This window comes from Theropithecus gelada, chromosome 1 (genome assembly GCF_003255815.1).
Source record: "Theropithecus gelada isolate Dixy chromosome 1, Tgel_1.0, whole genome shotgun sequence".
In the NCBI taxonomy this organism is placed as follows: Eukaryota; Metazoa; Chordata; class Mammalia; order Primates; family Cercopithecidae; genus Theropithecus; species Theropithecus gelada.
The window spans coordinates 74,691,374-74,716,977 of NC_037668.1; the positions used below are offsets into that span (position 1 = coordinate 74,691,374).

At 49.2% G+C, this 25,604-nt stretch overlaps 1 protein-coding gene across 3 annotated transcripts; it reads left to right on the plus strand.

Annotated features, from left to right (window-relative positions):
• The first annotated feature begins 5,383 nt into the window (after nt 1-5,383).
• On the plus strand, nt 5,384-24,445 carry LOC112621243 (cytochrome P450 4B1). 3 transcript variants are annotated; one of them, XM_025380602.1, is made up of 12 exons: nt 5,384-5,647; nt 15,932-16,073; nt 16,264-16,308; nt 17,620-17,747; nt 18,593-18,717; nt 19,023-19,174; nt 19,320-19,426; nt 20,205-20,395; nt 22,164-22,297; nt 23,079-23,143; nt 23,245-23,327; nt 23,745-24,445. In XM_025380602.1, the coding sequence occupies exons 1-12, from the start codon at nt 5,468-5,470 to the stop codon at nt 23,926-23,928; spliced, it is 1,536 nt and encodes a 511-aa protein (XP_025236387.1). In that variant the 5' UTR covers nt 5,384-5,467; the 3' UTR covers nt 23,929-24,445. The 3 variants fall into 3 exon arrangements, with proteins under 3 accessions (XP_025236387.1, XP_025236393.1, XP_025236397.1); XM_025380608.1 differs by lacking the exon at nt 16,264-16,308; XM_025380612.1 differs by lacking the exons at nt 15,932-16,073; nt 16,264-16,308 and having other exon boundaries at nt 5,386-5,647.
• Nucleotides 24,446-25,604: the final 1,159 nt, after the last annotated feature.

Consider the following 25,604-nt stretch of genomic DNA (forward strand, 5'->3'; position numbering starts at 1 on the left):
TGCAGCTAAGAAGAGTTGCAGACTGAGGTAGCAGATTTAGAAGACTGGCCTAATTGGTGTTTCTGAAGTGGAGGCGTGGGAGGATGGCATCCTGGAGGAAGAGAGCAGTTAGGAAGGACTTGGATAAAGACAGTCTCCTTAGCACCCTCCCTTCCCTACTCCCATAGCCCCAGACCTCTTCAGACACGTGGGAATTAATCTTTGCGAAAGGCCTGAAGATTTTTTTTCCCCAAGGAGTTTGAAAGGGAGCCTTCTAGTCTTGCCCTACAGGCCTGGATAATGTTGGTCTCTTAGGCAAGTACCAGTGGTCAAGGAGATCTGCTATAGTAACTCTGCAGCCTGGGGTTTAGGATCAATGGTATGTTGGGAAGTGTTTAACAACTGGCTTCTCAGGGGAAAAAGTGGGATTTGTAGCATTTGCCAATTTCTGTCATGTAAATGTTAAATACTCCCATCATGGCCAATTTCAAGCTGCTAATGTGACACCAAACCTAGAGTTGGGAAGTGATATACACAATCTGCTCTTGAGAGCCAGTGCCAGCCTGTTCCAGCACACTAATGGACTGGGGGCCACCTACAAGCCTTTTTTTTTTTTTTTTTTTTTTTTTTTTACAGTTGAAGTTTTCTGTGGGATTCTTAAGGGAAAAACTAGGACTACTGGGTGGAAGCTTCCAAGAATGTTGGCTTCCACAAATCACACTGGCAAGATGGCCAGGGGTGAGTAGCTAGTAGGCTCAGGACCTGGGAGTTGACAGAAGCCTAGCCTTGGGCTCTGGTCACATGATGACTTGTTTTTTGCCCTAAAAATGTGGGTGGCTGCCAGATTTCAGCCAAGGGGCGGAGAGCAGGGTGTATGACAGATAGATCATGAGTGCTGGGCTATATTTCTGGCAGGAGAAGTTATGTAGGACCTCTGAGGCACAAGCAACATCCACCCCGCTCATCCTCCCTCTGACTTCCTCTCCCTGTCTGCCATTCCAGGCTGTGCTCTAGCCCCCTTGCACCCCATCAGCTTTGAGTCATGCCTTCTGCCACCTCCTTGTCCAGGTTTGTCATCTTTCACAAAGATCAGTGCATTGATAGCTTCCTCTCCTCTCCAAGCCTTCTGCAGGCCTCACCCCTACCAGCCCAAGTCATGGCACACATACAGAGGGGGTGATCTTCCTGGACCTCACCCCTGATAACTCTTGTCCCTCTGCCTTAGGCCCTCTCCATGGCCCCCTGCAGCCTAGAAGACAGAGTTTAGTCTCCTTACCCCCCTATTGAAGCTCCGTGCTAACCCTGCTCTTGACACTCCAGTTTCCTGACATGTTCCTCTCCTTCGTGTTTTCTGCTTGATAACGTCTCAGATATCTGTTTCTTCTCCAAACTAAGCCCCTCACTTTCACCATATCCAGATCATTGCTTGCTCTTATCTTATGGGAACTTTGCCCAGGATAATATCACTTAGAACTTCTCTATGAACCCCCTCAGTATTTCCCGGGCAAGCCCCACTGCTCAAAATGTACCAACATAATCCCACTTGTCCCTTCCCAGGTTAATTTCGTTCAGTTTGTTCCAAGCTAACCCCCTAAATATGTTTCAGCCCAACTTAACCAAGGCTGTCCCATTTTCCCGGGTTTTCACTAGTATGTGACATAAAAATACTTTGGTTTCAAGCAGCAGAAAACCCAACTCAGATTGAATTTAAACAAAGAGGATTTGTTGGCTCATGTAATAAAAAGAGTCAAAGCATTGGCCTGGGCAAAGCATTCATGACTAAATCCTCAAAAGTAAATGCAACAAAAACAAAAATTGACAATTGGGACCTAAATAAACTAAATAAACAGCAAAAGAAACTATCAATGGCTGGGCGTGGTGGCTCAAGCCTGTAATCCTAGCACTTTGGGAGGCTGAGGTGGGGGAATCACGAAGTCAGGAGACGGAGACCATCCTGGCTAACACAGTGAAACACCGTCTCTACTAAAAATACAAAAATTAGCCAGGTGTGGTGGACAGCGCCTGTAATCCCAGCTACTTGGGAGGCTGAGGCAGGAGAATGGCATGAACCTGGGAGGCGGAGCTTACAGTGAGCTGAGATTGTGCCACTGCACGCCAGCCTGGGTGACAGAGTAAGACCCCATCTCAAAAACAAAACAAAAACAAAAACAAAAACAAAAAAAGCTATCAGCAGAGTAAGCAGACAACTTACAGAATGGGAGAAATATTTTCAAGCTATGCATCCAACAAAGGACTAATATCCAGAATCTATAAGGAACTTAAGTCAACAGTAAACAATCCCATTAAAAAGTGGGCAAAGGACGTGAACAGGCACTTTTCAAAAGAAGATACACAACTAACTGAGAAGCATATGAAAAAATGCTTATCATCACTAATCATCAGAGAAATGCAAATCAAAACCGCAATGAGATGCCATCTCATACCAGTCAAAATGGTTATTACTAAAAACTCACAAAATAACAGGTGTTGGCAAGGCTGTAGAGAAAAGGGAACACTTACACACTGTTGGTGGAAATGTAAATTAGTTCAGCCACTGTGGAAAGCAGTTGGAGACTTCTCAGAGAACTGAAAATAGAATTACCATTTGACCCAATAATCCCAAAGGAAAATAAATTTTTCTACCAAAAATATACCTCCACTCGCATGTTTATTGCAGCACTATCTGTAATAGCAAAGACTCACAGAATCCACCTAGGTGCCCATCAGCAGTGGGGTCAGATAAGAAAATGTAGTACATATACACTGTGGAATACTACACAGCCATAACAAAGAATGAAATCATATCTTCTGTGGCAACATGGATGCAGCTGGAGGTCACTTTCCTAAGTGAATTAATGCAGAAACAGAAAACTGCATGTTCTCACTTATAGGTGGGAGCTAAACACTGGGTACAAATGGACATAAAGATGGAAACAATAGCCACTGGGGACTCCGAAGGTGGGGAGGGAAGAAGAGTGGCAAGGGTTGAAAAACTTCCTATTGGGTACTATGTTCACTATTTGGGTGATGGGTTCAACTGAAGCCCAAACTTCAGCATCATACAATATAGCCATGTAACAAATCTGCACATGTATCCCCTGAGTCTAAAAAATAAAATAAAATAAAATAAAATAAAATAAAATAAAATAAAATGTAAAAGGTAATTCTAGCTTCAGGTGAAGCTTGATCCAGGAGTTCAAACAATGTGACTGATATTTAGTTCCTCTTGGTATGTTTCTCAGTTCTGTTGCTATAGTGTTGAGTACATGCTTGTCTGCCTCTTCCCACATTGATGGCTTCTGAGATTACATGCTTTAGGATCGACTTCAATATTGAAGAGATAATCTGTTTCAAGATAGCTTAAATTAAATACTGGAAATAGAATTTCATTTGTCCTGATCGGCTGACTGTGGTCATGTGCCTATTCTTGAAACAATCAATTACTGTGGGCAAGATGAATGCAGACTATGTTAAATAAATATAAGCCCATACTGGAGTTGAGGGTGAGGGCACTCAGAATGCACCCCAAAGCTTGTAAATTCATGGTACTGGGTGGAAGGGGGAAGCAAGGAACAGATTGCTGGGGAGTCATTCAACCAACATCCACTCTACTCACTCGACATCTAAGCTAACCCTATTCACTTTCCAGGTGAATCCTATGTGGTCCTTGCCAGGAGCCATGGCTCTTTCACCAGGTGGGAGCCCATTCAGGCTCTCCTCAAAACACTCCATCATATGACCAGGATGAAACTATGCTGATAAATGAATGCACCATAAAGAATGGAATTTTGCTGATAGCTCATCATGTTCCTTTATTCTCTGACTTGAGTGACTTGCTTTTTAAATGGCACACTCAATGTCTCAATCCAATAAAATAAAGCACAAATGTGAAATTTCAGGAAGTGTGACAGACCGATGGAGAAGACACTTTTGGAGTTCTTTCATTGTACTCTCTTCTTGCTTTCTCTGCCTATGGGTAAGATTGGACATGATGTCTCCCCAGCAGAGGAGGAGGCTTGGTTTCCTGTGCCAGAGGGGACAAGGAATCCATGTTGATGGCTTATCATTCTTTGAATTAGAACCTGTTATCTGAGTTCTGAGATTTGAGATCCAAGTCCACCTGATTGCTGGTTTTTTCCTGCCACCTCCTTGCCAAAAAACTATCAACAGAGTAAGCAGACAACCTACAGAATGGGAGAAATATTTTCAAGCTATGCATCCAACAAAGGACTAATGTCCAGAATCTATAAGGAACTTACAGATTCTTACTCTTATCTCTGCTGGGAGGCTGACTTCTGCAGACTGACTCCCCAGGCTCCTTGCCATTTCACTTCTGATTGGCTTGGCTGATTGGAGACACTAGTAAGAGATTGGGGATGGGAGATGAAAGAGTTTAGGACATTTTTGCTCCGTTCTTTCCCTGTTCCAGCATCACTTCTCTGGCACTGACTGTGTTCCCCATAAATACAACTCCCACCAAGCTACAGGAGCATGATTTCCTTCTCTTGTTCTTTTAGTCTTGGGGTATTGATGCATTTCTTGTTGTTTCTAGTTTCTGCATGCCACATCATATCTTGTTTGATGTCTTAAATCTGCCTGCCTCTTTGGGTAGCATACCCTCCCCAGGCAAGACAGTGACCTGAGCCAAACTTGTTCTTCCACAGAAGCCTGGGCTGTGGCATTGGGTGCTGCCACTGTCTTGCTGTGCAACTTTGGATATTTCTCTGCCTTTCTTTGAGCCTAAGTGCTTCCATCCAGCCAGGAGGGACTGAATTTCATGACTTCTTCTCATCACCCTGAAAGTTCTATGTTCCTAAGTGTCAAAATGGCACTATTGTTTTAGGGGTAGAGTTGGCCCCTTTCTGACCTGGTATTTCCCTTTTGGGGCTAGAACCTTGTCTCTGAAGGTGACTCACAAAAAAGAATTCAAAGCATTGCGAGCCTAGCATAAGTGCTAGCTCTCTCAAGGGTTCATATTGAAGGGGACACTGGAAGCTTTCTTGAGAGAAAGCGTAGGCAAGCTGAGCCTCTGCTTCATTATCTGGGAAATGGGTATAAAATGTGAGTGCCTCTGACCTCCTTTGCTGTTTGGGTTAAATGAGATAGTATGTAAAAAGTGCCTGAAACATTCACAGTGCTTGTATGAGAAGGCAGTGGTTATTATGCTGATGATTACACCAAGAATTGCCATCTGTTTGTTTTAAGGAATCAAGGTGGGATGCCCATTGTCTGCTTTTTTTTGGAGTTCACTATTAGGTTTCTCTTTAGCTGAATTTTGGGAGAAGGCCACTAGGCTCCCTCTTCTGTTGTTTGTGGCTTTGGGGGTTGCTGTCTCCGCCTTATGGCACTCAGCCCAGTCTTGGCTGCTGCTGGCTTCAGGGAGTGGCTGGGGCTGGGAGCTGACAGGATGCATGGGTCCAGAGTGTAAAGGAAACCAGGAGCAGCTGGAGGCAAGTCGAACGAAGGCTGGGTGACTGGAGCTCCAGCCATGGTGCCCAGCTTCCTCTCCCTGAGACTCTCCTGCTTGGGCCTGTGGGCTTCTGGGCTGATCTTGGTCTTAGGCTTTCTCAAGCTCATCCGCCTGCTGCTGCGGAGGCAGAGGTTGGCTAAGGCTATGGGCAACTTCCCAGGGCCTCCAACTCACTGGCTCTTTGGACATGCCCTGGAGGTATGTGGAGGTCGGGGGTTGGGGAGAAAGAAAACATCCTCCCTTCTTTCAGAGAATCAGGTCTAATTCCTAGGGTGCTGTGGAGAGAGACTTCAAACTTGGGCAGGGGGATGATGTCCTGGGATCCATGGCTTCCATTCAGCTTTCCCACTGGAATTTCTCCTTCACTCCAGCCTTTTAAGCTGACTTCAGAAGTGGGGGCAACTTCCAAGTCAGGGCTCAAGCATGCCACAGACGCCTTCTCTTCATTCTGAGGCCCGAAGTTTGGACCAGGTTCTGCTAAAGGCTCAGCAGTGACAGAAAGGCAATGGCAGAAATCCAAAACCTCTGAATAGTCCATAGAAGTAGGCAATCCGTTGAAAGCTCAGTCAGCATCCGCGTTGTTGTGTGTAGTGTAAAGATTTCCATTTACAAGGCAGGAAATGAGAGTGAGCATGAAGATGAGTACCACCACATGACAGGCTTCACCGAGTGTCTAGGTGGTTGGTGTCCCCAAAGGCAGGGCTCTCCTGGCCATGCCTATGGGTGGCTCAGGAGCCGTGATACCTTCCCAGGTTCAGATCATGGGTCATCTTCCTGTTACTCCAGGAACTGAGTAACTCCTATTACACCAGGGTGAAAACTACCTTAGCCTCTGCTCTTAGGAAGACCTCTTAGTTTCCTACTGTCATGGGGATCTAGACCAGAGGTTTCTAATTAGACACAGGGCAGGGAATTGGATTCCTGGACCTCCAATCCCTGGAGATTCTAATTTGTCAGATTGGAGCTAGGAGTTTACATTTAAAAACCTGTCTAAGTGTTAGTGTTTTGATCTGCAGCCAGCTTGGGGAACCCAGGTGGAGATGCCAGAGACTTTTCTTTCTTTCTTTCTTTCTTTCTTTTTTATTTTTATTTTTGAGATGGGGAGTTTTGCTGTGTCTCCCAGGCTGAGGTGCAATGGCGCAATCTTGGCTCACTGCAACCTCTGCCTCCCAGGTTCAAGCAATTCTCGTGCCTCAGCCTCCCAAGTAGCTGGGACCATAGGCATGTGCCACCACACCTGGCTAATGTTTTCACTTTGTAGAGATGGGGTTTCACTATGTTGGGCAGGCTGGTCTCAAACTCCTGACCTCAAGTGATCCACCTGCCTCGGCCTCCCAAGGTGCTGGGATTATAGGCGTGAGCCACTGCACCTGGCTGAGATGCCAGAGATTGAGGCTCAGAGTGAGGCAAGTCCCTTCTTCTACCTCCTGAACCCACTTTCCTCATTCTCAGTCTGGGCGGGGGGCACTGCTTCTCTTCCTTGATTGACACTAGAAATGAGCTTGACCTCTAGGCTTATTCTTGCCCTGACAGATAACCCTGTAACATGCATCCGGAAGACATCCAGGAAAGGAAAGGGTAGGTCAGAGAGATGAATCAGACCCAGGCCTGGGGTTCAAAGAGCTTATAGTCTGAGGGGAAAACAGACACCAGAGCCTTGCTCCAGAGCTGGGTGAGGTTCCTCCCCAGGATTCTGCCTTAGCCCCATTCTTTTTGTCTCAGCACTTGTCCTGTTGGGTTGTTGTCTTCTGTTTGCCTGTTCATCTTCCCCACTAGGCTGTGGCTTCTGGAGGATGGAGATCTGATCTGATTCATCCCTGTACCCTCAGGGTTCAGCATAAAGCCTAGTGTAGTGTAGGCATCACTGAATGAACCAGTAGTGAATGTTGGAGAGTAGGGAGAGTATCCACAGAGGAGAAAGCATGATGGAAAAGAGAAGCACAGGGACCAGGAAGGCTTGGGAGAGGGTTTGCTAAGTACACAGGAGGGCCAAGGGAAGGTTGAGGTCTGACACTAAAGCTGTACAAGAGGTATTTAGAGAGAACTTTCTCCCTTTCTTCTTGTTCCCTTTCCACTTCTACCTGCCTTCGTCAAATTGTGTTTGCCCTCAGCCAGGGGCTTCTTTAGGACAGGGACCTTGCACCTTCACCTCCAGGTCAGAACTGGCTGTTTTCTTTCCCCCAACGGCCCCCACCCCCACCTTGAGGTTATGCAGAGGGCCTGGAACACGGCCTAGCTTTGGCTTCTTGGCTCTAACACAACTGTCTGAAGGGCCTTCCCTTGGCAACAGGTTGAGCAACAAAGGCTGGAGGGGTGACTACTTGTGAGAACTACAAAGGTTTCCTGGGGAACCATTGCAAACACAACTTCTGCAGTCCTCCAGGGTGTGGCGCCTCTGTTCTCCCTTGGATTCATACCTGAACTTGAGAAATGGGGAGGGCAGAGAGGGGATTATTTTCCCTAATGTAAAAACGAGGACATTGAAGTTCAGAGGGTGCAAAGTATTTGTCTACGTCTGTTTAGTAGCTCAGGAGTTAGGTCAAGACTGGGCCCAGGACTTCTGCATTTTAATTCATAACATTGTGAGTCCATAAAAGGTTACTGCAAAGTTGATTCTTAGGCCCAGCAATGATGGGAGTAGGAGGGGGAGGAAGACTGGTGGGTAAAGGGACTGGGGGCAGGGAAGAGCTGTCCATCAGGATTAATTTCTCCTTCTTGGTCTCCAATTACAGTCTGGAGGCCTTGGAAGCATCTACCTGTCATCCTCCTCAATTCTCAGAATGTGTCTTCTGGAGATGGGGACATGTCCTATTCTTCCAGGGTCCCCCTCATTCCAGTCTAGGAACCAGGGAGGACTTTGCATGTAGTAGGTGCTCAGCTATATTGCTGGCCTGAGGTTGGAACCCTTGAAAGAAGCCAACAAATCTGGTGTGTGTGTGTGTGTGTGTGTGTGTGTGTGTGTGTGTGTGTGTGTAGAATGTCAGCTCCCAGACCAAGGAAATGAGATTCTCTGAGACTGCAGAGGCCTCTTTCCCAGCGATGCCGTTTGCTGTGACAGTGCCCTTGACCTTGTACTGTGTAGTGAAGACAGGGCTGTGGCTCATTTTCATTCAGTAAACATTGATCACAGGCCTTTGCTGTGCCTGGTTAGCTAAGCCACTTTACCTCTCTGTGCTTCTGTTTCCCTGTCAACAAAGTGGAGATAATCATTTTTACCTTACTGGGTTAGAAGGGGTTAGAAAGAGATAAAGTATAGGCATTTTGGGCAGATAAACGTCAGGTGTTAAATCATTGTGGAGGGATTCTTGCTACAAAACACCCTGGGGCATTTGCTTTCTTCATCACCTTCCTTCTTCTCAAATCAACCCAGTCTTTGTGAGCCAGATACGGTCCCTCTTTCCTAAGCAACCAGCAGTGTCTGATCAACAACTCTGGGTCTGGTCCTATGCTGAGGCCAGAGGATGAAGAATCAAGACAAAGAGGTTGCCTCAGAGGAACTAGGTCTGTAGGAGAGATGAATAACACAGTACAAGTGTTACCAACCCTTAGGCCTAGAGAAGGGCTCCTCTCAGCGTGGGGAGTCAGGGAGGTCCAGGGAGGTGATGATGAGGCACATCCTCAAAGATCTGGAGGTAGAAACCTATGGCAGGAAGTGCAGAAGAAAAGGCAGAAGGTGCTATCTGTGCAGAAAGGCACACAGCCTGGAAAAAGCAGTGTGTTTAGGAAATTAAATTGTCTTTTGGGGTCTAGGACATACCTGTGTTAGTAGCTCAGCAGTTCTGCAGTGGTGACAGGGAGGACAGAATGGAGAGGATGAGGCTGGAGGTGGACAGGGATGTCACACAGATCCTTGAGGCCAGGTCAAAAGGCTTTACCTTATTCTGAGGATGATGGGGAACGATGGAAGGAATTTAAGCAAGGGAGAGACAAGCTTAGACTTATGTTTTAGAAAGATCACTTTGGCTTCAGGGTGGTAAACAGACTGACAGAGGGCAAATAGGAGGCAGGGAGGCTAGGGTGGAGGTGATCCAGGCCTCCACCTTGTGTTGGGGAGTGAGCCAGTGGGCTGGAGGGAAGTGGAAGGTAGAGCAGGCCAGGTCTTGGCATGGGTGGGCACAGGAGAGAGAGGCATCGAGACCTCCACCGTAGCCAGATGTGAGGGTCAGCGAGGGCCCCTCCATGTAGCAGGAGAAGGAAAGAAGGATTGCCCTTGGAGCTCTGTTAATTGGAGGCATCAGCACAGCTGGATCAGAGCAGAATCTGGCAAAACTCATCAAAAGAGAGCCATAAGACTGGACTGTAAACAGGAGGAATGCATTTTTTGTCTCAATTTTAAAATGTGGGCATCTGAGACCCAGGAAGAGGAGGCTCAGTGGCGGGCAGCCCTGTCAGTGCCTGGGTATGGAATCCTTGAGTACTAGATTTGGAGAACTCTGTGGCAGAGTCTCCTCCCATGACCTGCTACATCTGGCTCTTTTCACTCTGGTTTGCTAATTTCAAGGTAAAAATCACTTGGTGGGCCTGCAGAGGGGAGGGGCTGCTCCACAGGACATCCCTCTTCATATTGATATAAACAATGGAGAAAACGACATTCCGTATTCCTGCCTAGTTTTGGGGTGGGTGATGGTTCCATCCCCAGGTTCAGTAGGAGAGGCAGATTTTGGGGACAAATGTGTACGAAGATGTGTATGAACGTGGGTTTGGAAATGCTGGGTCTGAGGAATCTGGAGGGTGTCATGCAGAGAGTTCCGGGGGGTTGATTATGATTCTGGACCTCAGGAGACAGGTAAACTGGAAAGAGCTGTCAACTGAGAAATTGTTGGTAGGTAGATGGCACAGGAAACCACAGAAGCAGGTGAGAGCTTTCAGGGAGAAGATGCAACAAGGGAAGAGGCCAAGGACTGGATCTGGAGGAACAAACCGTGGGTGAGGAGCTGCCCAGGAGGGCCACTGGGAGAGAGGGGAGGGCATCCAGGAGACACGCACGAGAGATGGGAGTCATCTGGGCTCAGCACCGGGGAGGGTGCTGGATTCCTTAGCAAGAGCAGCATAGGAGAGGTGGGGCTGTCGCAAGGAATTGGAAACAGTGGTCACAGTTCTTTAGAGAAGTTAGATTATGAAGGGATGAGGAAATAAGGTGTTAGCTGGAGGAGGAAACTGAACCAAGGGAGGTTTGGTTTTGTTTTCCTTCTTTCTTTTCTTTTTTTTTTTTTTTAAAGTGAGAGACTTGAACAAGTTTTGAAAGAGGATGGGAGGGAGCCTACAGAGGTGAGGTCTGTGATTTGAGAGAGAGGGGCTGATTGATAGGTGAGGTACGTTGTGGGGAGGGTCGGAATCCAGAGGGACTGGTCTTGGACAGGCCCTGCACGCTCCTCTCCTGAAACAGAAGTCAACAGAGAGGCTGGGCGCAGGTGGAGTGGTCCTTCAGGTCTGCCAGCTGACTTTTTGGGTTTTCTTATCTGATGGGTTCTATTTTCTCTGGGAAGTAGAGCAAGGGTGATCTGCCAGGAGTGAGGAGGGGAGAGGTAGAGGGGGCAGTTGAAAGAAAAGTTTTTGAGAAGCAGATTGTGGCTGATGCCATGGAGCTTTCCAGAAGGCATTTCTGCTGCTCTTTGCTGAAATGTCACCTTAGAGAGGCCTTCCTAGCCCACTCCCATCCATAGTGGCAGCCCTGCCCCTTACTCTGCTTTTTTTCTTTCGGGAGTTATCACTACCTGAAATCGTACTCTTGGCGTATTTGATTCTTGTTTATTTTCTTTCTCCCCGCTTGGAATGTATGCTGGTGGGGCAGGGCTTTGTCTTGCTCACCGCTGTAACCCCAGAAACTAGCACTGTCTCTGGCTCAATGCCCATGTGTTGGAAGAGTGGATGAATCTCTCAGGGGGACCCAACTCTGGGCAGCAAAGCTGCCCATGCAGACTGACAACAGATGACTGCATCCTCTTGGACTCTTGGGCATTTCTTGGGTCCCTGCCCTCCTGCCTTTTTAGTTGTTTGGATGCTTTCCTGCATTCCTCCCCTCACCTGATTGGGTGCTCCTGAGTCTGGAGTTCATCTTTGGATGCTGAAGACAGGGAGGGTGTTGGGGGCAGAGCACAGGCTTTGGAATCTAAAGACTGGGGCATGATGCTAGTTGTGTGACTTTGGACAAAGTCCATCATCACTTCCTAGCCAAGGCATGGTGGCTAGAGAGTCCTGGTGACCACACTGATCTCACCCAAAGTCCTTTGCTCCTTCTATTGAGCTAGGGGTTCTTTCTGTATGTTATCTGTTCACATGTACATGTGTAATCGTTCATTTGTCTTTGAAAGGGAGGATGGAGGATGAAGTCATGTTTGTCACCAGCATGGGAGGAATGTTCCCTGCTCCCTGGGGCATTTTGCATTTGATCCCCTCTTTTCAGGCTCTCCATGGCTCTGTTCAACCTCACGGCTGAATCCCCAGTGAGTTTGTGTACGTTGAGTCTGCTTTTCCCACTGATTTTTATAGTTATTTCAGAGATGCTACTTCTACTCCCTTTTGGTTGGTTTTTCTTGGCTTCTAGCTCTTTAGCTTTATTTAAAAACTTGGCAGTGGCTTGGACTCATGCACACATGGAGCCCTGGTAATCTTGGGTGTGGGGAGAGGGACCATAGTAGGGAGACAGCCGAGACCAGGGCACCAAAGGGCACCTAAGGGTGTCCATCCTGGAGGAGAGCAGAACTAGGGGGTTCTAGCTCCCCACTCCCAATCCCTGCAGGACTTCCCTGGGCAGTGGGAGCCTGTGTGGTCCCAGAGGGAGACCCATGGGGAAGGCTATGGGCAGGTGGCTTTCTCTTTAGCGACTAAGACGCCTTTTGAAGAATTAAGACTGTCCAAAGATGGTTGGGGTGTTTTGAAAAGAAGTTGCCTGTCACTAGAGATGTTTGAGCACTTGGGCAGGGATTCTTACCAGGTGTAGGTGCTGGGCAGGCACCCTGTGTGCTGGGAATCCGAGACTGACATGACCTGCCTTGAGAGAACAATGACATGCTGCCGAAAAGGAAACCTCTTCGTCTTTCTCCTCCGTCATCTTCGGTTTTTCGAAACTCTTATCCCCATTTTGTGAGCCGACTTATTTTTGTTCTGAAGCAGCCCCCTGGGGCACTGCAGCTGCAACACACTGGTCAAGGGTAGCTTGTTTCTTGGACACTGGCCCACTGAGCTTCAGGTCAACTGGCTGATGGCTTGAGCAGGCTTGCTAACAAGGGCTGCAGAAAGAGCCTAAGCCAGGATCCCTGGTCTCCCTTAACTCACACTGGATGGGTAATCCAGTTGTGTAATCCTGAGCTGGGACACTTACAGGGCTGGGAGGTCTGGGACAGGAAGAGAACAGGGCGTGAAGATAATTCCCTTTGGTCTTTGTACTGCACGTTTCCACCTATAAAAAGAGGTCAGGGTTCCACTAGGCAATGTTGAAATCCCTTTCCCATCTGATTCTTGGAGCAAAGCTTACTTTAGACTCTTGGGAAGCAGAGAGGAGAGTGGTGACATATGCTTGCTCTTCCCAATCCTTCCTGTGATTTATTTCTGGTGAGGTCAACAAGGAGTGCCAATGTGAGGGTGGGAGGTGAGGCTGGGAAGCTGGGATCAGTGAATTATCTTCATGCCCTGTTCTCTTCCTGTTCGCATCCAGTTGTGTAATCCAGAGGAACTGTCCAGGCAGCCACGTGTACCCCACAGGGAAGACGCCTCAGCCCTCTTGAGGGGCTGCAGCTGCAATAGTGGGACCAGGTGCTGGGAGCTGTCCTCCCTCTTACCAGGCTCCTGGGGTAATCAAGGCAGGCGCCTGGCAGGTGCTTCTAGTTCTCTAGCTTTATTTAAAAGCTTGGCCATGGCTTGGGCTCATGCACACGTTTTTTATTTATTTTAGATTTATTTAATTTATTTATTTCTTAAATAAATCTAAAGAGCTAGGAGAAAGTCGGGCACAAGGAGGCAGTGACAAGCTGGCTGTGACCTTGATCAGGGCACAGGCTGTGAATGTGGTCAGTATGAGACCAGGGTCTTGTGCAGAGGTGCACAAGCATAACTGATAAGGAGGGGAGTGAGGCTCGGATGAACCAGATCAGCCAAAGGCTCCTTCCGACCCTGAGATCCTATGAGTCTGGCTTTTTTGTGATGTAAGCCTTTCTTTGACCCATCCAATTGGGCTTTCTGGACCTGGTAGGGATGGAGAGAAGGGGAATGGTCAGATGACCAGGAAGTTGGCGAGGAAAACCCAGCAGGGCAGATGGAAAAATAAGAGAGACACTGGGGAAAGGAGCACTTCCAGGGGTACCAGCCAGGAAGGAGGCAGGGATACCAGGTTTCCTCTTACCTGTGTGTGGAGATGATTTTTATCACTTTGTGTTCTTTTTGACATTGTGTACTCAAGGGCAGTGAAAACTCTTACAGTCCTGTTGGGTTGAACTCAGGATTCCGAGTTCAGAGGCAGTGAGGGAAGGGATCTATGGGATGATTACACACGACTCCACAGAGGGCCTAGGAGGGGAAGAGCCCTAGAGAAGGCACAGACGGGTGGCTGGAGGCCAAAATAGGCCCAATCCCATGAGCCCTTGGAGATAGTGGCTTGGGCCAGAAAGGATCCCTCGGGGCTACATTATCAGATGCCTGTGTCCTTCTTTAAGACTATTCCCTGGAATATACAACATGGATGTCTTAGTCCTTTGTGTTGCTATAAATGAATACCTGAGACTGGGTAAAAGGTTTATTTGGCTCACAGTTCCACAGGCTGTACAGGAGGCATGGTCAGTGTCTGCTTCTGGTGAGGGCTTTAGGAAACTGCTATTCATGAGAAGGAGCAGGCATCACATGACAAGAGAGGAGGAAAGGGGGGAGAGAGAGAGAGAGAGGTGCCAGACTCTTTTTAACAAACAGTTATCATGGGAGCCAAGAGAACTCACTCAATCCTGCCAGAATGGCCCCAGAGCCATTCATGAGGGATCCACCCCTATGATGCAAACACCTCCCACGAGGCCCCACTTCCAACATTGGAGATCACATTTCAAAATGAGATTAGGAGGGGAAAAATGTCCAAATTATTAAGGTTTGGATATTTTTCCCTTCCTAATTTGTGTGGATACCATAAACGAGTAGGTGGCAATTGTGAGAGAGAATTTTAGAGAGAAAAAGCAGGCCCAGCACAGGCTCAGGCCTCAACAGGAACTTTATGGGATTGTAACCTAACATCTCTATTCCTCAGGCTCGCTCCTCTTCCCTAAAATGGGACCACTTAGAATTGTGAGGATTCAATCAGGTCAAAATGTAAGTAGCTTAAACAAGGTCTGGCACGCAACAAGTGCTTAATAAAGATTAGTCTTACTATGCCTCCTTACAAACTCCAGAGCTTGGACCTTTCCTAAGGCCCCTGGGCAGACCACTAGGAGTGTTAAGTGTATCTTTGAAAGACTCCCACTAAATGAGGAAAAATAGTTAAATACATTACATCCCTATAGTGAAATACTACACGACTGTTAAAAATATTAATGACAGTTAAGTGCACTAGCCTGGAAAGAAGGACAAGATATGCTTAATGAAAAAAGGCTGGTTTTGCAAAAATATTTATTATATAACTTTGTTTACTTAAAACACCTCTGGGTGAGTATATGTGGCTATAAAACCTCCAAAGGACATGTACCAACCTCTGGATGACCCATTCAAGCTCATCCAAGGTGACTGTCCCACCATGGGACACCTCCTGGAAGACACCATGGTCTTTCCCACTCCAGCACTTTTGTGCTTGCTGTTTTCTCACCCAGAATGCTTTTCCTTTATGCTTCACACAGCCAGAGCCTCACCATCCTTCAAGTTTCACCTTAAATGTTGTCTCCAACAAGAAGCCTTCCAAGATCACCCTATCGAAGCAGGCCCTCCCTGTTAGTGTCTCTCATAGCACTGTTTTTATTCTCAGCAATCACTATTGTCTGTGATTATTTTACTTAATTGTCTACTTGTCTATTATCTGTCTTCTCCATAGAATGAAAGGGCAGAACTTGTCTGTCTCATTCCTCTGAGATGTTGAGAACAGAGACCTGTACATGTAGGCCCTTAATAAAAATGTGTTGAAAGATGCAGCAGGGGTGGAATTGAGGCTATTTCTCTATTGCACAATGAACAAATATTACCTTTATAATGAAAGAGCTTTAATGTGGAGAAGAAAGCACTTTCTGGCTGCAGTGCAGTGGAGAGTTGGTGGCAGGTGCCAAGTGGAAGCAGGTTGGCTAGTTTGGGGATGTTGAGCTAACCCCGGTGTGAGAAGAAGGTGACTTGGACTTAGAGCAGTGGTTGTAGGGCTGGAGAGGGCACTAGGCCTAGGAATATTTAGGGGAAGGGAGTGCAGGAGAGGTAAGGAAGCAACCAGGGCCTGCCTGAGCAGCCTTCTCCCCTGCCCTCCCAGGAACTTGGGGTCTGGCTAGAGACAATGTGTTCCTGAGTAACCTTGACCTTCTGTCATCATTTCAGATCCAGCAGACCGGGAGCCTGGACAAAGTGGTGTCCTGGGCCCACCAGTTCCCGTATGCCCACCCACTCTGGTTCGGACAGTTCATTGGCTTCCTGAACATCTATGAGCCCGACTATGCCAAAGCTGTGTACAGCCGTGGGGGTGAGGAGAGAGGATGGGACTCTCAGGAGAGGGTGGGGCTTCCTGAGAACAAAGGGCTCAGGGCACCATGTGAGGAGGAGGCCTGGGCCTGTGTACTAAGTCTGGGCGGCTGAGGTGCCCACCCTACTCATAAACAAGCCTTCTCTAGGAACCCCGGGTCCCTGCTTGACCTGATTGTCTCCTCCTGCAGACCCTAAGGCCCCTGATGTGTATGACTTCTTCCTCCAGTGGATTGGTGAGTGAGCACCTGCCTTCCCTGCCATGCCCACCTCAGACCCATGGTGACTAGGATCCTGCCCTGTCCTGCTCAATTGGTTATCCCAGATGGCCTAGTTCCCGGGTACCCATCCTAAGCTCAGCTCTCAGTGGGCAGACAGGGGAGGAGCAGGAGAACCCCCAGCTGTGGAGCCAAGGCATCTTCTCTGGCAGGGTCTGCCTTCTCTAGACAGGGCAAAGGCTCTGGAGAATGTGTAAGTGTGAAGAACAGTTTCCTGAAGGAGGTGGCACTAGAGTTGATCCGAAAGGAGATTTAAATAGGTGGTGCTGGCCAGGGCAAGGGTCTGAGGAAATGGTGTGGTGGTAGGACCACGGCTGGTCACCAGAGGCTGTGAGGCTGTCGGGGTGGCTGCAAGGTAGAGCCCAGCTGGGAGATGAGGCTGGGCAGGGAGGACAGGTCAGCCTTGACTGCCAGGATGAGGAGGTGATTTGATGTCGAGAGTAGGTGGGAGTCATTGAGTATTTTATTTTATTTTATTTTACTTTTTTCTTTTCAGAGGTAGTCAAGTTAAACCCACTGAGTGTTCTTTAGCCACCATATGCTTCTCCAAAGCTCCTCTTTTACTCATGATCCTATGGGGTCTTCAGTGTTTTCCTGGGAGCTGAGAAAGGGCAGGGCCAAGAGGGAGAACACATTCCCAATCCTATTTACTCACCGAGTACCACTGGGAAGTCTTTTTGCTTCTAACACTCTTCAGTTATCAATGGGAGGATAAAATTAGAAGGCAGACAGAAAAGGCTCAGGAAAATGAAGAGGTGGTTTTGGAGGCAGGAATGCATTTCCATTGCTGGGTGTGTTGGGGTGGGGTAGGAAGGCTCCCACCTGAGGCCATGAAGCACGAACACAGTGGGCCATTCCCCAAGTCCTGAAGCTGTGGCGAGTCTCAGCAGCTGACAGTCAAGGCTCAGCAGGCTCCCCCCGCTTGACCATCCCCAGGGGGATGTATGTCCTTTGTCTCATATCTGGCAATGTCATCTGACACAAGTTCCTGGACCCAGGATTTTTGGGTGCAGCTGAGAGGCAGAAGCTGAGTCATCCTGTCCTAAGGAGGGAGCTCACTCAGCCAAGAACTGCTGCCACCTGTGTCCTGAGACCCTGGTAGCCTAGGGTGAGAGCGTGGAGGGCAATACTGGGTCGCTTAGTGGCTCATCCTTGGAGGGTTCCAGGCTCAGGGATGGAATCGGGTAGGATGTGCTTAGCCCCAGGCTGCCCCAGGTGGGGCGGTATCTCCTGGACTGACCAGCCCTCTCTCTCCTATCTCTTCCCCAGGGAGAGGCCTGCTAGTTCTTGAGGGGCCCAAGTGGTTCCAGCACCGCAAGCTGCTCACACCTGGCTTTCATTATGATGTGCTGAAGCCCTATGTGGCTCTGTTCGCTGAGTCCACACGTGTCATGCTGGTGAGCTCCCTGTGCCAGAGCAATGGAGGCTGTTGGCTGCTGGGCTAGCCCCTCTCCACCATGATTTTGTCCTGGGGAGACCAGGTGGTGCTCTGCGGTGAGGAGAATAGCTGAGCCCCAAGACCTGTTCTGCCTGCAACAGCAGTGCCAAATCCCTGCATTGCTGACATGTGCCACATGCTGCCACTGAGTAGGTACTGAATCTCTGAGTGTCCTGGCAGCCCGGTCCTGGTCTCCATCAGGAGACCCAGCCCTCTTTCCTCCCAGGCCAAAGGGTCTCTGTGAGAACTTACTAAGACTCCTAGCATAGCAGGTTTGAGGACTGCCTTTATTTGAGACTATAGGGAAAGGCTTTCACACCTAAAAAGTGTCTCCTCACTTTCTGTCTACCACAACTGCCCCAAATTCTGTCAATACAACTCATCTCTAAGAGGGATGTCAGAGGTCAGGCTCAGAGTCTCAGGGCTGGATAATCCCCAGGTTATCCAGGGCTAGTCTTTCCCCTTATAGGAAACTCCTCTCCAGGATTACTTACACACACACTGTGCTGGGGAGCTCACCACCTCTCAGCCATCCTACTCCCTTATAAGCTACCCTGACTGGGAGAAAACATCTGTGTGCGGTGCAAGATCTGCCTCCTGGTCCTGCCCTCTGAGCCTGTAGCCCAGAGGCTGCCAAATTGCTACCTACCCTACCCTGATATTCCAGCAGGATGGAGGGCAGGGCAGGAACTGGGAGTGGGTGAAGGGGGCTTGGTGGTGGAGGATAGGCTATGGGTCCTGGAGTGAAGCTTGTGGCATCCAGTCCAATTGACCCCCACATTGCCTCCTATCCCTGGACTCCAGGACAAGTGGGAAGAGAAGGCTCAGGAGGGTAAGTCCTTTGACATCTTCTGCGACGTGGGCCACATGGCGCTGAACACGCTCATGAAGTGCACTTTTGGAAGAGGAGACACCGGCCTGGGCCACAGGTCAGGGGCCACCTCGGGGCTGACCACACTGTCTCCAAAGCCAGCTTACAGGGGAGAGTTGGCAGGGGTCCTGGGCCCTGACCTGAGAAGAGATAGTGTCCTGCCCCAGGGAGCCTTAGCTTGCGGGGAGCCAGGACTTACTCATGGTGGGGAGAAACATCGGGCTTTAGCGAGGAGGCTTAAGGGCAGGAGAAGAAGGGCAGGATGCTCTGTGGTTGGGGCTAGATTTCTGGAATGGAGTTGCTCTGGCTCTGCTCCTGGGCCAGTGTCTAAGCCAATCCTTCCTCCTACTCTCTGCTTGGCAGGGACAGCAGCTACTACCTTGCAGTCAGCGATCTCACTCTGTTGATGCAGCAGCGCCTTGTGTCCTTCCACTACCATAATGACTTCATCTACTGGCTCACCCCACATGGCCGCCGCTTCCTGCGGGCCTGCCAGGTGGCCCATGACCATACAGGTGGGCCTTTCCAACAAGGCTCACCCCTAGGAAGCCTGGGTTCCTCCTCCTGGCCCCTCTCTGCCCCCTCCTATTATAGGACCCCAGTTGCCCTTTGGACACAAGATGGCTTCCCAGGCAGTGACGCTCTGTGCTTCCGGTTCAGACCAGGTCATCAGGGAGCGGAAGGCAGCCCTTCAGGATGAGAAGGTGCGGAAGAAGATCCAGAACCGGAGGCACCTGGACTTCCTGGATATTCTCCTGGGTGCCCGGGTGAGTACATGATTCCTCACCGCCTGAGGACTGGTCCCAGAGAGGTCTTCAGACCATCCTCCCAGGACAGCAGAAGGAGCTCTTAAGCATTTCCCCCTCTTTACTCGGCAAATATAACCTGTTCCTCGTCCCAGGAAACATATTAGCAAAGGTTCAGAGGTGGGCAGGTGTAGAGTGTGTGTGCCTGAGCTGTGGAGTTGGGAGCCTAGGTCATGTGGTAGTGACTGGATGACATTTCTAGACTTCTAAGATCCCCCAAAATGTTGGCCTTGTAGAATCCTAGAATCTTAGACTTCATTCATTCATTCATTCATTCATTCATTCATTCATTCTGTAAGTTCTTTATTCATCAACTCTAGAAACTCACTGAGCTCTGACTCTGGGTCAGTTCCTGTGCTAGGATGCAGAGATGGGAAAGACCTGGCCCTGCCCTCCAGATGCTTACAGTCCAGCAGGGGAGATAGTAGGTAGATGTTGACCAAAATGTCTTCCTCTGGCAGGTGGTGTTCTGCATGCCCAGTGAGCAGAACTAACAGTCAGGGCTGGACAAGGCACAAGTCATTTGGCCAGAGCGATTAGGGAGGGCTTTGTGGAGGAGGAGGCATCCAGGCTGAGCTTTGAAGGAAGATGGGAATCTGGGGGAAGGTCCTAATCCACCCTCTGAAAAGGAGCTTTCACTCCCTCCCTGAGACCTTCATTTGACAACCACTGCTATGAGTTCTTCTTGTTACCCATCTCCAATACTTCGAGCTGTCCTATTATGCCTTCCCTAACCCAGGATGAAGATGACAGCAAGCTGTCAGATGCAGACCTCCGGGCTGAGGTGGACACATTTATGTTTGGAGGCCATGACACCACCACCAGTGGTATCTCCTGGTTTCTCTACTGCATGGCCCTGTACCCTGAGCACCAGCATCGTTGTAGAGAGGAGGTCCGTGAGATCCTGGGGGACCAGGACTCCTTCCAGTGGTGAGTGAGTCTGAGGGTGGGCCCAGTTTATCCTGCTCAGCCCTTGGGAAGGGCGGTGCCCATCCTGTCCTGAACCATCCTGGAAATCAGGTGAGGTGGCGGCGGCTGTCCTGTTTCCCCCAGTGTCATACGATTTGTGACAGCGGGGGGTGGGGGGTGGGGGGTGGCTGGGCACAGACACACCCCTGAGCCCATTCTCCCACAATGGAGCCTTTTCAGATGTGTTACATAGAGAAAGTTGTCAACAAGAGGCTGCTATTTTGTGTGCTAACTTCTTCTGAAGGTAGAACCTGATTACCCTTCTGGGTTCCTGGATAGAGTAGGGAGAGCTGGGAGAGAAAGAGGTGGAAATGTAGGGGTGAACAGAGTTGGGACAGCTAGGAGAGCCAGTCCCTTGCTACTTGCCTTTGGATGGCAATACTCAGCTTCCAGATGCCTTATCTCTCCTGCTGGTGAAGGAGAAAAGACTTCCCCAAACTTCATCACTTAAAAACTTTCCATTGTTTTCCCCTGTTTCTTGGCCCAAGACTGAACTCCTGAACACTTCAGGATTGACCTTGACCTCTCTTTGCAGCGTGAGCTCTAGGAGTCTCTCAGAAGCTCCTCCAACCTTGCTTGCTGTCTGCTCCCCTCAGGCCTTTGCTTGTGGTCAGACACCCTGCCTTTCTCTCTGGGCTCCTGAGCAGCCTCCAGCAGGGGCTAGGCACACAGCAGGGGTACAGAAAATGCTGAGCCGGTAGGGGAACTTTAGATCCACTTGAGGGGGACTGACCTTTAACTCCAGGGTCTGGGACCTGGAGTATGAAGCTTCATTACCATTTCTGTTGGTCATATGTGAGAATTCCCCCTCACAGGGTATCCAGGCACATGCCAGGTGCTATCAGGGCTGCAGAATGGAAGAGAAAGAGAAGCCAAGTTGCTGCCCGTGGGGTTTTGTGAGAGACAAATTCACATAACCAAACAGCGAGAGAAAATTACAGGATCGCGTGGTCTGAAGGCTGAGGGCAGAGGGAAGGAGTGACGCTTAAATTGACTTTCTAAGGAGGGTTAAAATTCAGGCAAAGAGAGAGAGCTAGGCATTGTAGGCTGGGTAACAATGTGAACACAACCCGAGGCAGGGATTAGAATATTTATTTTATTTTCACGTGATTCCATCTAGAGCTTGAAGCAACTTAGAGGACATTTATTCAATAAAATAATAAAATGCAAATGAAAAATAAGAGCCAGTGTGGAGTTTGGGAACTCTGTAATAAAATATTGCCCAGTAGTTATAGTTGGATGTCATATCTGGGCCTGAGCTTCCTGGTGGCCAAAGGGAAAAGGCACACACACACACTCACCTCATTAAACAATGCATGAACTTTGGTTGATTCATTCAACCAATGTGTATCAGCCTCGGTTTCTTTCATTCTGCTCAGTAGGGGAAACCAAGTTGGAACCTAAAGAACTATCCTTTGTAGGCATCTATGGGGGTCCTGAGAGTTGCAGAGGTGACCTTGTCTTTGATGGCTGTGTGCACATTCATCTCTAGGGTCCTGTACCTTCTTCTCCTACCAGTGAAGATGAGAAAGGGATGCAGAAAAGTGGAACCAGATCCCTTAGATCTGAGTGTCCACACCATGTCAGGCCTGGCTCGGGCACTTGGAACCCTGTGGCCCTGACTCTTGAGTGTGTGGTGGTGGTGAGGGAAAACTGGGGCTGGAGTCTGCTTTCTTCCCAAATCCTGTTGCTTCCCATTCCCAGAATGTTCTGGTTGTGTTGCTGGCAGGGATGATCTGGGCAAAATGACTTATCTGACCATGTGCATCAAGGAGAGCTTCCGCCTCTACCCACCTGTGCCCCAGGTGTACCGCCAGCTCAGCAAGCCTGTCACCTTTGTGGATGGCCGGTCTCTACCTGCAGGTGGGATGGGTGGATTTGGGGGTGGAAATGGAGTCCTCTGCATGCTCCTCTGGCACCCTCTGTGCCTTTAGTCAAATCTTTGCACTTTTGGGGAAGAGCTCAGGCTTTGCGTTCAGAGAGCCCTGGGTCTCAATCCCAGTCCCACAACATATTGATCAATTCTTCTACCTCTGAGCCTCCATTTCCACTTCTGTAAAATGGGGGATGAGAAGAGTATCTATGTTTCAAGGCTGCTGTCAGGATTAAAGAGACAATGTCCACCAAGGCTGCCATGTACCACCATGCAGATCATGCCCTGAAGATCACTAGAGAGCATCACTCACATAGACTATGATGCTGTGCAGTGTACAACCTGCACAACTGTATGTGGTAGCTTCATAAAGTGTGTTAAGCCTGTACCTGGTTCCTGGTAAGCACCTGGTGAATGATAGCTGTTACTGTTGGCAGTGTAATATTATGAATAATAATTTCCCAAGAGTCAGTCAGCTGAAAAGGTTTAATAGTTCCTTCCTGTTCTACCTCATGATGGAGGGGTTCATTCTCCCTTTATTCATTTCACAAATGTCTGTCAGGTGCTGCACCCAGTGCTGGGGTTACAGGAACTGGGCATGATAATCATCAAAGTACTGTGATGAGTCAGGTGTGGTCATGAACTCTCTGTCACTGGCAGTGGTCAGCAGGGGCTGGCACCCCAGGGGGCACTAGGGGAACTCTGACCTTATGTGGAGGTAGGCCTGGCTTCCTAGGACTACCTGGTCACCAACCTCTGTTCTGCCCACAGGAAGCCTGATCTCTATGCACATCTATGCCCTCCATAGGAACAGTGCTGTATGGCCCGACCCTGAGGTACCCTTTCCATGGGCTGGGAGATCAGACAGGGTGGGGGACTGGGAGGGTCACCGTCTGCCAGAACCTGGTGAGTGTTTAAGCAAGGCCTGTCTCCTCAGGTCTTTGACCCTCTGCGCTTTTCCACTGAGAATGCGTCCAAACGCCATCCCTTTGCCTTTATGCCCTTCTCTGCTGGGCCCAGGTATGGAGAGACCCAGTATCCCAGGCCCTCAGGACTGGGGAGGAGAGGGTGGATGACATCACAGGGGAGGCACTATTAGAAGGTACGCTGAATAAGGGGGAATCATGCTGGGTTTGTGGTGATTCTAATGCAGGAGCCTTCTTCTTGCAATTATCTTATTCCTGTCCCTGGGAAGTAGGTGGGATAGGTGAGTCATTCCAAGAGAGACCCCTATTCCAGACCCCCACCATGTGAATCTACCTAGTCTGGGACCCTCACCATGCTCTCAAGGTTTGTTTCATAAGCCCAGGTCAACCAATCTATCAGCAAGTTATTCATCCAAAAACAGTAATTGACTTTTGTTGGCTGCTAAGAGCACTGAATGCCGTCACTCTGGACGCTCCATTGCACAATGACTCTTTGTGCTGCTTGCTACAGGAACTGCATCGGGCAGCAGTTTGCCATGAGTGAGATGAAGGTGGTTACAGCCATGTGCTTGCTCCACTTTGAGTTCTCTCTGGACCCCTCACGGCTGCCCATCAAGATGCTCCAGCTTGTCCTGCGCTCCAAGAATGGCATCCACCTCCACCTGAAGCCACTGGGCCCTGGGTCTGGGAAGTAGCTCTGATGAGAATGGGGCCCCGGATGGCTCAGGCTGTGACCTCTCCCTGGGCACCACCCTCCCCGGGCTGGATGTAGAGGAGTTGGGGCACCCTGCCTTCAGAAGGCTTGTAGTTTAGAAGGGGACTAGGCATTACCATAGACAACTCCTAGAGGACAGTGCTGTGTACAGATGTGTGTCTATAAATGTTTATCATTCATTTATTCAACAAACATTTGGTGAGCACCTATTTGGTTCAAGAAACTTCATTTATCTCCTGTAATTGGCAAACTTAAAAATGCAGCAGAAACTTACATTCCAACCTTAGAGAGACTCATAGTGAACACAAGGAAAGTTTTGCCCTGAGATTCATGGTTATGACTGGATACCACTGAATAGAAGAATGGCTTAGGGGATTGCCCCTTCACTGAGATGTGTTTCTTTGTTTAACTTTGTATGTGTGTATTTCGAATATAACAGACATAAGAAAAAATTGCCTAAACGAAGACTGTACAAAATAATAAATAATTCTGAAGCACACTCTCTTGTAACCATCACTGAAGTCAAGAAATATGGGATATGGTATCACTGGTGTGTCTTCTGCTCCTCCTGAGATGTGTCTCTGTGGCACCCCTGCCGTTGTCAGTGTCTGTGTCTCACAGTCACGTGGTGCTCCAGGCATCCAGGGTTCAGCTGGGGAAGGTGGCCAAGTGGCATTAGAGGGGGGCTTCCTGGAGGAAAGGAACCCTTCTCCCCCACTTGAATCAGCTTAAATCAGGCCTTGAGAAGGCCTGGGAGGCTGGATGGGAGGGGACCATTTTCCCACTTCTGTATGAAGGCAAGGAACCTGTAAGACACTCATCTGGGAGGAGCTTGAGCTGAGGCCTCTGATTCTGGCCTCTTTGACCAAGCCTTCATCATGAGTACTGACACTCTCTGAGAGTGTGTGTCAGTGTGAAAAGGAGCTAAGAGCTTTGGTGTGAGAAGCGATCGACAGGCTCCCTGTGGGACGGAGATAGGAGGCTGGGGACTGGTGGGCACCAAAGATGGATTCCATTTAATTCTTCCGGTTCTCTAAGCACACTCTGCTGCCTCCTGTGATCCTGGGCATGCGTGTGGGTTGAATGTGGAGTGTGCAGTGGGCACATACAGGTGTCGCTGTGCCTGAGTGTGTCTATATGTTGTCATGGAATGTGCACAGATGTGCACTCACCCTGAGTCTTGCCCATTGCGTGGATTGAGCAGGGTCACTTTTTGGTCACTCATTCATGCCCTGTGGGATCCTATGGTTAGAGCACCTCTCCATGGCTGACCAACCAGAATTCTGAGCCCCCACTGTCCTTTGTTCTCTGATCATGGCCAGCACAAGCCCTCGTGTGCCACCTGATACTAGGTGAACATCCTGTGCCGGAAGTTCCCAGCCCACTCTTCTGTCCCAACCCTCTCCCTCTGACTCCAGTCAAGCACTGACTGTCCAGGCTGCTCCTTTCCTGCCTCCTCTCAGAGCAGGGCTAAAGTAGCCCAGTGATTTGGGAGGTCAGGGGACAGGGAGGGAGGCTCTGCCTACAGCCACCAATTTCGGGAGAAGTCCTGTCAGAGAAGCAGAAAAAGATGTCACATCTTAGTAAAAAGAAGGTCTGTCTATGGCATTCAGGGACCTGGGCTAAAAATGGGGGACAGCTGTGCTCAGATCCAGC

Excerpts from the sequence above, each read along its gene's own strand:
- LOC112621243 (XM_025380602.1), top strand. The coding sequence starts at position 5,468 with ATGGTGCCCAGCTTCCTCTCCCTGAGACTCTCCTGCTTGGGCCTGTGG. Across the intron at positions 19,427-20,204 it reads ATATTCTCCTGGGTGCCCGG|GATGAAGATGACAGCAAGCT; the intron begins GTGAGTACATGA and ends TCCCTAACCCAG. Across the intron at positions 23,144-23,244 it reads CTGTATGGCCCGACCCTGAG|GTCTTTGACCCTCTGCGCTT; the intron begins GTACCCTTTCCA and ends CTGTCTCCTCAG.